The following is a 12,548-nucleotide window of genomic DNA, read 5'->3' on the forward strand; positions in this document are numbered from 1 at the left end:
GAGAGAGAGAGAGAGCTCTCTCTCTCTCTCTCTCTCTCTAGAGAGAAACACAAGACCGCGCTGGTTTACCACAAAGGACAAATCGATTATGAAAGCTTTTTAATTAGTTCCAAATCTAAATCCTTAATTCAGTGTTTTCAATTTGTTCTAAATCTAAATCGAAAAAATCGAAATTGTTGATCAAGTTTTTAAAGTTCTAAACCACGATTTTGAGCCACCCCCCCCCCCGCTCGACGACGTCACTATGACGTCACACTTGCCTCGTCGTGTCGCTCTCCTCGTCGTCATCCTTCATGGCGGCATTGTCGAACACGTTCGCGTCGACCGTCTGCATCCACATCGGGTTTGACCTGCGCACACACGCAACACAGGCGTGAGGATGAAAACAAGGTAGGAGCATCTTAGGGCAGCTCGCCTGTATCTATTGGGGAGAGTCCGGTATAGATTCCCCCCATCGTCCCGAACAAAATATATTCTTAGCTCTCTCTCGTACGTTGTCGCAGGATTTTTTTGCGTGATGTCGCAAGGGAATCAATTATGTTAATTATGTTAATTATGTTAAGTCTGTCAATTATGTTATTATGTTTGTCTGTCGACGGTCTAACACAAAAAATGAATGTTAGGACTGCTGTCGTTTGGGTCGACCGTCTGCATCCACATTGGGTTCGACCTACAAGGGAGAAGCCTACAGCGGCTCCTCTATTGGGGAAATCATAGTCGGATCTAGGGACCCCGTCGTCAGAAACGTCCGAATTAGTCTTAGCATGGGTCTTAGCATTAACTTTTTCTCGTAAAATCATTGCAGAATTTTGTTTCGTAGAGTCATGAGGGAAGTCGATCTAAAGTTCCGAAACAAAACTACTACGCCCTATTAACGTCGTTTCATTCAATGTTTTTCCGTTAAAACATCGTTAAGAAAAACTACCACTGTCACTGAGGTGTTGGCTCAGTAGTAGAACCTATTTATGTACCAAGTAAAATAATTTAAATAATAAGTTTAATAATTAAATAACTTAATAATGAATTATGTTTGCTTCATGACACGTTCACGATAACACATATTGGTATTCCTATACATACCCTTCGTAAGCGTACTGGTTGGTGTTAGGCACAGTGATCTTGTTCATTTCCGACTCTCTGGAACCTGGAGAAAAATTCACAAAAACAAAATGTCGGTTAGCGACTGTAACGTGAGATGGTGCTTCATATTAACCACGTGCACATTACGCGCGGCGGCCATCTTGGTCGCTTGTAAGAGCAGACACGGCTGTTGACCACAATGCAATAATTCCCTTTTTGCAGCTTTCGATTGTTCGACGCACGAAATTGATGCAGAAGGCAGACACAGTTTGTATTACCAGGGGCGTGTACAGAATTTTTACCAGGGGGGGTCTAACCGTAACCCCAACTTGCGAGCACGCGAAGGGGGGTCTGGCGGGCCCTCCCCCAAAAAATTTTGAAATTAGACAACCTTAGATGCGTTTTCTGCGCGAGCAAGGGGGGGGGTCCGGACCCCCTGGACCACCCCTGTACACGCCCCTGGTAAGAGGAGACCTGGCTGTTGACCACAATGCAATAATTCCCTTTTTGCAGCTTTCGATTGTTCGACGCACGAAATTGATACAGAAGGCAGACCATGCAGTTTGTATTACGCTGGGTATTACAGAGCAAGAGAGCACGCAGTCGGTACAATCTATGATAGCTTCGACTATATCATCATTCTGTAGAGTACCGGGTGCAGACGACAGCAACAACGACAACAATCACAATACCAACAGTAACCAGACCACCACTACCACCAACAACAACAGCCACAGTATCATCCTGATAGGACCGTCTGCACCCACAACAATATATCAACCGAAAAACCTCTGCCAGCCCTGTCTATGTGTATGCTCAATTCGAATCAAGAAATGTTCATTACTGAGACTGATAGGGTCTATGTCTCTCTGGGTACTGCCGGAACGTACCCTGGTAACTATCTGATATATGGTTAGAGTTAGGGTTAGTGTTAGGGTTATGGTTAGGGAGTAGGCGTAGGCGACTCCCTAGACTCGTTAGTGGAGTAGGCGAGGTACGGTCCGGCAGTACCCAGGGAGACATAGACCCTGGCAGCGGAAGTAATAGGTTAACTCTCTGACAACCTGTCGACCCAACCCTTCTCCACCACGCTAAATAGTTAATCAGCATCGACATAAGGTACTTTATAAACCGATTATCGAGAAGTTGGTCAAGGTCTAATTAATTTATTGTTTTATTTTATTAACAAGAAGATGGCCCTAACCCTAACCTGCGGGGTCACGCGTTGGTTGACCTTCGCATTCGACATTTGCACGACTATCATTCACGTAGGCCTGCGCCACATAACTACACAACTATGCAAACATCTAATGTCATAACATTCGTAATCACCATCTGCGAGTCGGCAACTCTTACACGCACACAAAATTACAAGCGATCGAAAATATATATGCCGTTATATAGTGCGCACGGGTCTTCGATATATCCCCTCATTATATTATTTATGAAATTATGAGGGGGTATATGTACTATATCACAGTAAACCAGCGTCTTTACAAACAAAAACGTAGGTGTCACTAGAGGAATTGTAAATTACTTTACATTGAACAATTATATCTCACCTCATCAACCGACGATGAGAAGGACTTTTAAGGGAATTAGTTATGACGCGTCCTAGCTAATGCCGGGACGACAAAAAAATGAGGGGAAAAAACAAGTAAAACATAACGACACACCGTGCACATGCAAGCGTGCAGCTTACAGTTACCTGCCAGCTTTGCATAGAAGTCACTGCCCCCTGGTGAGCAAAAGATGAAAGAAGCAGTGCGGTTTAGATGCAATAGTTGTCACCTACTACTCTTCGGAAAAAGATTACCGCGTGGACGTGGCCACACGATGGCGTTAAAACTCCCACCCCACCCACACCATCGAGATGGCTACTAGGCTCATTATTTCCTTACTCATAGACCTTTATATATCTGCAATGGTGTGGGACCTTCGTGCCCCTATAGCTTCCTTTCTAACGTCGGCTGCAAAAGCTGCAAGTGTTAACATTTCATGCGGCAGAGAAAAATGCTACGAGAAAACATATTAGTGATAGTGCCCTCCCGCGACTACTTCGCTAGACGGCCCCCAGATGTCGCCACGTGTTAGAGACCAGATACTGCGACCGTCACCGTCTAGTTCCAGCGACACAGGCTGCGCGTGATTGGTCATCGGGGCCCGCGGGCCAATAGCCATACAGAACCCTGGCATCATGTCAGGCGACCGTACAGACTGGGGAAATGGGGTAAAGACAAATAACGTGGTGCAGGTGTGTGCAGAGAGGTATATGGCTAAGAACAAACACAAGGGGTAGCTGTGTGTAGCAACGTGGTAAAGGACAAAACAATGTGGTACGACGTGGCGTACCCGCGTAAAGGAGAAAATGGTAAAGACAAACCACATATGGTGTGGCTGTTGGGAGAGGGTGGGGGAAGGTAAATCATTGGGTTATCACGTGCGGGTAGAGTGAAAACACGTGATGCACGTGGGAGACGAGATTGGGTAAAGGCAAAACACGTGACGTGGGTGTGCTTCAATGGTCACCATGATGGTGGTGACCGTGGTGGCAGTGGTGACGGATGATTATGGCAGTAGGCGGGCGGGCAGTGGCACACATGGGTTCAAGGCAGACGTTCACAACAGTGCCTGCGTGCGGTCGACGCTCTCTCGAGCGTCTGCCCCCGACTTCGGCCGCCATCCACGTGACCAATCATGCGGCAGCACCCGCGCGCCAATCTTACCCAATCAGAACACAGCACTTACTTAGCGTAACTGAAAAGAGAAGCACAAAGCAATCACTGAGCCGCTCGACAGAAACGCCACCTAGGACGCTTTTTTAGTCTATGTGCGGGCCGTGTTCTGGCAAGTTAACCCCCCAAGCTCCATTTTCCTCTCCCACCCACTCTCACCCTCTCCCACCCTCTCCCACCCATTGCAACTATCTCTTGCTCACACGGCTGCAACCCACTCCCGCCCTTTTTTGTGTGAGCAGACGGCAACGCTGTCGGCCATGACACTTGCACAGACATGACAGATGCGGCCAGACTACACGAGTAGTACTAGTGACTCTACCAGTACAAGCACATGTGGCATCTATATCTAAACAGTATAGGGGGCACACGCTACCCATGCACGTGCATGATTCAAATTTGATCATCATTAACATTTGTTAATGTTAATAACGTTAATGTTCTTCATGTTGAATACCACGTACGTTGATCGCTCATCTAATTATTACGATTAATAATATTCGCACGATTACCACAACAATAAGTGCATTCAATGATAAGAGATATTCACCGGCAGAATCACTGATGATCTATAATTCATTTCGAAATCAATCATGGGAGTTTCAAAATCGAGAAAAGAAAGAAAACCACTGCTCACCAGTGAAATAGTTGGCAATTGGTGGCGGAACAGAATAGGGACATTTGCGATTGAACCATACGCGTGCACGAGCGAGCGTTCCTCCCCTCAGACGCACACATATAGATGGTGACAGAAGGGTGAAGACGTACGTGGGGGAGAGCGAAACACGACGAAATACTAGCGAAAAACACGGAGAAAATAAAATCGGGTGCAAAACTTACTAATCGCCTCTTCACCTGAAAGCGTCGGAAGCAGAGAGGTGTCAGAAAATGTCAGATCTAGGCAACTTCACGCTTTCGCGTATCAGTATAACATGCACTAGCCAATTTGATTACTTTGGCAATAACAGGTGATCATAGGTGAATAACGGGTGATCATAGGTGAATAACAGGTGGTAATAAGTGAATGACAGGTGGTAACAATAGAATGACAGGTGATCATAAATGAATGACAGGCGCTAATAAGTGAATTACAGGTAAAAAATAAGTTAACAATAGGTGATAGTAGGGGGAGTGCTAGGTGACAGTAGATAAACAGATGCATCGTGAAAATAACGTGTGCATCTGTGAGCTCGTATAACATTTCATCGCGTGCGAATTAGGCATGAGGGAAGAGATATAGAGACAGGAAAGATAAACGAGGGAGCAGGGGTAGGAGGTAGAAACCAGAACAGCGAGAGAACAAGGAAAAAAGAAGAGAATTAAGGAAGATGAAGGAAGATGAAAAGGAAAAAGGAGAATAAAATAGACAAGGGGAATACCAGAGCAGCGAGAGAAAGAGAACAACACGAGGAGAGGAAAGATGCAAAAGAGGATAAAACGGACAAGGGAGGAAATTAAAACCAGAACAGGGCGAGCAAGGGGGACAAAAAAGGAGAGGGAAGATGAAGAGCCTAAAGAGAATGGGGTGGGTAAAAGGAAAAACGTAGGTATGCTAAGAGAGTATAGGGCGCGTATGTAGGGTGCATGCTTGACAAGTCGTTTGCAATATCAAATAACACGAGTCGCATGCCAAAATGCTAAAATGATGTAAAACGACCTAGAATACATACCGAATGCCACTGCCTTTGCCGCCCTCAGTTTCCTCTTGTACCTGGGAATGCAGAGACATCACGCATGACTGAGGCGTATAAACAGGGCTTCCAAAAACTGCGTTATTGTAGTATTTTAAACCAGTGACAGGAACACAATTAGCCTTAAAATGAGTCCTAACTTTGTTTCTCGTAGAATGTTGACTGTCGACTGTTTCGTAGAGGAATCACGAGGAAATCAATTACGCAGACATTTTTCATTCTCGTAACTTCCCGTTGTGTCTGTTGGTGGTCCAAGAGAAAAGTTTGTGTCAAGACCGATGTTAAGACTAATTCTGTTTCTGACAAAGGCACTTCAGAGTAATTTACTTTCACATTTCCGCACCTCAGCACCGCGATCGGTCGTCACGGCGACGATTTCGCACCCGAAACAGCGCCACGCGCGCAAGGCACCACCGGAGACGTGGGGCGCATGTCCACAGCGCCCTCTAGCGGCGGCGACCGTTAGCACTTACTTTTGCGACTCGTAATACCACAGGCAGACTAGAACGACGATGCAGAGGCCGAGGATGACCGCGGTTATCACCAGCGCCATCAAGTAGGCGTCTTCGGGATTTCCCGGAGCCTCCGTCACCGCGGGCGTTCGCCCCTGCGTGCGACAGAACACAAGAACGTGCAGAAAGAGACCGGTGCAGTGAGATTAGTGCAGCGGACAGATACGTGCAGCGAGATAGAGGTGAACTGATAAAGTCAGTGTGATCGTCACCGCGTGCTGTGCGGGGAAAAAACAGAGAGAAGATTAGTGTTGTGAGCCGGTGAGGAAAAACGAGAAATCGCATACAGAGGGATCCTCGAGTTACGAACGCATCTATATATGCTGTCCATGTTTGATAATGCTCTATTGTTTATTTTTAATAGATATTGATGGGGCCAGGGGCGGGATCCAGAGGGTTTGAGCGTGACCTAGTTTCGGCATCATGCGTTCTTCTGCAGGCTAGGCGGTGTCGGCGGGTGGCATTGCCCCTCCCCCCCCGGGGAGTTTTATTTAAAAATTGAGGCTATATTTGGTGCATTCTGGTGAATTTTGAGGCCTGTGACCGGTTTCTGGAAACTGGTGCAAACCGGCCTAAATCCGCGCCTGGGGGCCTTGTGAGTCGTAACGCACACAAACCGCTCCAAACGTGCACAACATGCTGCAAAATTGATGACTTTGAAAAGAAATTTTTTAAAACCAATCGTGTTCGCAACTCGGGGAATTCCCTGCATGGCAATAAAAGCACAATAGAGAAAACTACACTGCGTGAGAACTACACTACCACAGGAGTCGTGAGAGTCGTGAGGACACGTGAAGCCACGTGAGAACACGTGAGAACACGTGAAGACACGCGAAAACACGCGAGGACACGCGAAAACACGTGCCAACACGTGAAGACACTTCTTCCCCCACGCGTTCTCGACTAAAAGAGAATAAAGCGGCGGCGATACGCAGTGCCCGCCGTCGTAACAACGATCCCTAAAACCCTAAACGAACACATCGTCGTCGGCCATGCAGCCCTGAAACCAAACACCAAGAAAAACATGCACCGGGGCGACAGCCCCAGCGAGCGCACGTCAGAAACCATGCCGGACGTGCGACAGAGAGAGACTCCGGAGCAGCAGTAGCGTGCGCAAGTGCATCGGAAACCGGAAGAGTGCGACGCAGAGATAGGAGGACAGGACGGACTCCAGGGGGCGCCGGCGGCGGCGGCGCGTGCGACTTACTTCTTGACCTCGTTGCACCAGACGCAGACGAGCACGACGATGACGATAGGTAGGATGATGCTGACGATGATGAGCGCGAGGATGTACGCGCGCCCGACCGCCGCGACGGGCTTCGCCTCCCGACGACCCCGACCCTGAAACGCAAGCGCGGCGAGACGAGAGATGAGACAGGGGGCGCCGCCGTCAACTCGCCGACGAGCCAGGTGGCGCTGCGATCGAGTCGCCGATGAAAAAGGTGGCGCCACAATCAGTTTTTCGACGAGACATGTGGCGCCACGATCGATGGGGTCTTTCGTTGCGACGGTGCGTCACCTGCCGTATCTGTGTGCTGTTTGACGTTTAGTGTGTCATCACGTCACAGGATCACCGCGTCACAGCGTGTCACAGCGTGTCACCGCGTCACCGTCCGTATCTGTATGCTGTTTGACCCTCAGCATGTCGTCCGTGTCACTGTGTCACCGCGCGTCACCATCTGTCCCCGCGCGTCACCGTGTCAACACACGTCACTATGCTGAATGTGCTATGATCACTATTCACCTCTATGCTGAAAACGCTGAACTCATTGTACAAAACAACAACGTCGTCCATGTCACCACGCGTCACCGTGTCAATACGCGTCACCGCGTGTCACCGTACCTGTATGCTGAAGACGCTGAATTCGTCGTACAAACAACAATGTCGTCTGTGTCACCGCGTGTCACCATCCGTCACCATCCATCACCGCGCGTCACCATCCGTCACCGCGTGTCACCATCCGTCACCGCGCGTCACCATCCGTCACCGTGTCACCGCGCGTCACCGCGCGTCACCATCCGTCACCGCGCGTCACCATCCGTCACCGTACCTGTATGCTGTAGACGCTGAATTCCTCGTACAAAACAACGACGTCGTCCGTGTCGGCTCGATCGAACAAATCCTCGACGGCGCCGACGCCGACGATGTCGCCGTCCTCGTCGACGAAGTGGACGAAGACGGATATGAGGCTCTCGCTGGCGGCTCCGCTCTCGTCGTAGTAGGTCGCGACCTCGTCGACATACGCCGTCAATCCCGTGATGTCCTCCAGCGTCCTGCGGGCGGGAGGGAGCGGGTGAGAATTAACACAACTGCTACCAGGGCCATAGCCAGAGGTAATTTTGTAGGAGGCAAATGTTGTGAGTTAAAGAACAAGGAGCGAAGCGAGCCAATAGGGCGTGGGGTATGGGGCTCGCTTAAGGGCCCCAGAAGAAATTTTGTAGGAGGCATTCGCCTCCTATTGCCTAATGGTAGCTACGGCCCTGACTGCTACTACATACTGGTAGTTGCTTGTTATTGTTATTATACCTCCGCCAAGGGGTTGGCGGGAGGTTATGTTTTCATCGGCGTGTGTTTGTTTGTTTGCTACTACCAAGTGCAGACATCTATAGCTATATAAACGACTGCTTGATATTACCCAGCCATTTCCACAGGCAGCCGAAGAAGGACAGAGTGAGATACAATCACATAACCAGCAGAGACTGCGTTGTTCATCGCCTCGCCCGCACGACTTACTTGACGAATTCGTCCCTCTTATCGTAGAACTCCGACTTGGACATCGCTAGCACAAACTCCATCTGATCGTTCTGCGACAGGATTTGGATCTGAAATGCAGAGCGTCATTTGATCAGCTGCTCTACGCATTTCTATAAAACACAAGTACGATTTTGTTTGCAGTTTTTCACAGTGACAAGTCAAACTAAAACTAAACTCATGGTTCGTACTCCAAGCAAGAAACATTTTTTCCCAGAGAAAAAACAAATTTTCCCACGACCCTTCGCAAAAAAAACCACGAGAACGGTTGCCGCCGTCGACCGTAGGTGGCGCCGGGCGCGCTCACCGTGACGTCGGCGGTGCTGCTGTGGGGTCCCTCGTCGACTGGCGGGTCGGTGACGATGACCTTGAACTTGATGTATCCGGACGAGTCGTCGCCCGGGTTGTGGGCGAGGGTGATGACGGCCGTCGCGGCGTCTATCTTGAATGGATCGCTGGAACAAGCGAGCGTGCGACGCGGGGTGAACGAATGCACGGGCGTGCGGGGGCCGATCGATGCAGAGGAGTAATATAAAGAATAAGAAGACAATTAAGAAGATAAGAAGAAAAAGAGGAGGAGGAGGAGCAGGAGGAGGAAGACAAGGAAGAAAAAGGAGAAGAGTAAAAGCAAGAAGGATAAAAAAGAGAAGAAGAATAAGAAGAGAAGCAGTAGCAGAGGAAGAAGGAGAAGAAGAAGAAGCAGAAGAAGAAGAAGAAGAAGAAGAAGAAGAAGAAGAAGAAGAAGAAGAAGAAGAAGAAGAAGAAGAAAAAGAAGCAGAAGGAGGAGAAGAATAAGAAGAGAAGAAGAGGAAAAAAAAGAAGAAACAGACAGGCGAAGGAATCGCCACGGTTTTCCGCGCCGCATTGCGGCGACTTCGCCCTGCACGTGGCGCCCTCACCTGGGCTCATCGTAGTTATGATCGAGCTCGTCGTAGTTCCACGAGTCCTTGACGATCGCGTACGTCATCACGTCGTTAGGGTAGATGTCAAGCGTCGTCGCCTGTGACAAGAGAACGTTCATGTGAATCGAGCGCGTGACGAGAGAAAGGCTTCGACACTGCCGTCGTTTGCGCCGGGATGGGGATCTTTTGCCATGCTTGTGATAAGCAGTCATGAATAATATGTTTATGGGTTAGGGTTGGGGTTGGAGGTGGCGTTGGTGTAAGGATTAGGGTTAGGGTGAGTGTTAGGGTTAAGGTTAGCATTAGGCTTATGCTTAGGCATTGGGTTACGGTTAAGATCAGGATTGAGGTTAACACTAACACCTAGGTTACAGTGAGGTTCAGGGCGGGCTAAGGTTAGGATCAGCAGTTAGAATCATGGTCACAGAGTTCCAAAACACGCGCGAGGCAAGATGTTCGCAGCCGCTGGCCGCGACACAAACAGAGTTTCAAACCCGAGACAAGACAGACGCCACACAAAATGGCCGCCGCCGCCGCTGCGACCCGACCGACCTTGATCGTGTCGAGGACGACGTCGCCGAGCTGGTTGTCGGTGGTGATGCCTGCCGTGTAGAGCGTCTGCATGAACGCGACGGGGCTGTCGTTGATGTCGCCGACGACGACGCGCACGGGCAGGTAGGCGGTGGCGTTGATGAGCGACTCGTCGTAGTCGGGCTCCTTGTCGCAGTTCGTCGCCTGCACCACGACTGTAGAGAGATGAGACGTAATGAAGAGAGAAAGGCGGGAGGAGAAAGATTAGAAAAGAGAGAGAGAGCGAGAGAGCCGAGAGTGAGGGGAAAGAGAGAAGAGTGAGAGAGAGGGTGAGGCAAGAAAGAGAAGAGAGGGCGAGGAGAGAGCATAGGGAAAGAGAGTGTGAGAGAGAGCCGATGAGCGGAGAGTGTAGGGGAAAGAAAGAGAGTGGAGAGAGAGGGCAGCGGAGAAAGGAGAGAGAGACGAGAGAGAGAAGAGCCGAAGGAAAGAGAGAGAGGAGAGAGGGGAGAGGAAAAGAGAGACGAGGGAGAGAGAGAAAGAGAGAGAGCAGAGAAAGTGAGTGCGGGTAGAGAGGGATGAGAAGGTGAGGGAGGGAGAAGAGGAGGGAGGAGCGAGAGAGGAGAGCGGAGGGAGGAGCGGAGGCGAGGAGTCGAGAGAGGAGGAGAGGCGAGGAGGCCGAGGTAGGGAGAGGAGCGGAGCGGAGGCAGGACGGAATGCGGAGGGGGAGGGAGGAGAGAGAGTGAGGAGAGAGAGGCTGAAGGAGAGAGAGGAGGGAGAGAGAGAGAGAGAGAGAAATAGAGGGAGAGAGAGAGAGAGCGAGCGAGAGAAAGAAAGAGAGCGAGAGCGAGAGAGATGGGGGATGCAGAGTTGAATATGGCAAACACACGTACGTGTTGAGCGTAAACAATAACAAAATGGAAATCGAACAGATGAGTGTTGGCTATAACCCAATAAATATACTATAACAAAGTGCGAAACCGTCGGTGTTAGCGCGGTGAGAGCCGTACGTTCGTAGCTGGCCTTCTCCTCGCGATCCAGCTCCTTGTCCTGCCACAGCTGAAACTTGTCGTCGTCCTTGTTCCCCGACACCGAGAACCGGTCGTTCTCGTCGCCATCTAGCGGCAAAAAAAACGAACTATCAGCTGGTCGCTCACAGAGTGGCTACCGCGGAATCGAAATCGAAATCGCTATCGAATCGGAATCGAAATCGTAGCTGCTTTGTGTCTATGCCGCCACGCAGAGACGCGAAATCTCGATATACGTACACAACCAGTCGAGTACAAAACCATAAAAGTCGTATTATTAATAATTAAATATTAATTGATCAATTTCATCATTTACAATTAAATCTAAGGTCAACGAACGCGTGGGCGGATCGACTTCGCGCGATGGTCGCCATGGCGACGGAGACTCACCGACGATGCAGTAGCAGATTTTGTCATCGACCTCCGGGTCATCGTAGAACGCGGCGGGAATCTCTCCCAGCTTGTACTTGAATGGCTCCTCGTGTTCCAACCTGCTGAACACCTCCTCCTCCTGGTCACGTGTCGGAGTAAGAGAGAGAAACCGCAAAGAGATGAGGGTGCGCAGGGAAATGGGCGTGCAGCGTCGTGTTGTAGGGTTGGCACGACGAAACGTCGGTGTCAATTTCCTCCGGGCGTAGAGGGAGGGTGCCGCTACGTGGCAGCACTAATGTTAGCGTTAGTGTTAGGGTTAGGGTTAGTGTTAGGGTTAGGGTTAGGGTCAGGGTCAGGGTCAGGGTTAGGGTTAGGGTCAGGGTCAAGGTCAGGGTCAGGGTTAGGGAAATAAGGCCATATGTCTAGCATGGAAGTATGACTGTGGAATGACGGAAGTGTACGAAGTGACTAGTGCTGCCACGTAGCGGCACCCTCCCTCTACGCCCGGGGAAAGTGACTAGTGCTGCCACGTAGCGGCACCCTCCCTCTACGCCCGAGGGAAAGTGACACCCACGAAACGTTAACTTTCATTTGCCGCGATCCCTTTTAGAATCGTTAGGTAAGCCATTGTGTCATATCATGTTACATCATTGTGTTGTATCATGTTGCATCGTTGTGTTGTATCATGTTGCATCGTTGTGTTGTATCACGTAGATATGATGCGTTGCATCGTGTTGTGCTGTGTTGTGTCGTGACATGGCGACTTGTTTGTGTGTCGTGTACATGCTGTAGTGCACGCATATTATGTTGTGTCATGTTGTGTTGTATCGTGTCATGTTGCGTTGTATCGTGTCATGTTGCGTTGTATCGTGTCATGTTGTGTTGTATCGTGTCATGTTGTGTTGTGTTGTGTCATGTTGCGTTGTATCGTGTCATGTTGCGTTGTAT

At 49.7% G+C, this 12,548-nt stretch overlaps 1 protein-coding gene across 1 annotated transcript; it reads right to left on the bottom strand.

The window, feature by feature from the left end:
• Positions 1–250: 250 nt before the first annotated feature.
• LOC106819163 (cadherin-23-like) lies at positions 251–11,739 on the bottom strand (the record flags this gene model as incomplete). Its single annotated transcript, XM_014823817.1, has 13 exons — positions 251–350; positions 1,081–1,144; positions 3,829–3,837; positions 4,656–4,670; positions 5,486–5,526; positions 7,226–7,359; positions 8,070–8,292; positions 8,753–8,841; positions 9,078–9,225; positions 9,670–9,770; positions 10,225–10,418; positions 11,211–11,318; positions 11,619–11,739. Coding segments are annotated over 13 exons (1,347 nt in total), but the record flags the coding sequence as incomplete, so codon positions are not given.
• Between the last annotated feature and the right edge of the window lie 809 nt (positions 11,740–12,548).

Source organism: Priapulus caudatus, unplaced genomic scaffold (genome assembly GCF_000485595.1).
Source record: "Priapulus caudatus unplaced genomic scaffold, Priapulus_caudatus-5.0.1 Scaffold2915, whole genome shotgun sequence".
In the NCBI taxonomy this organism is placed as follows: Eukaryota; Metazoa; Priapulida; class Priapulimorpha; order Priapulimorphida; family Priapulidae; genus Priapulus; species Priapulus caudatus.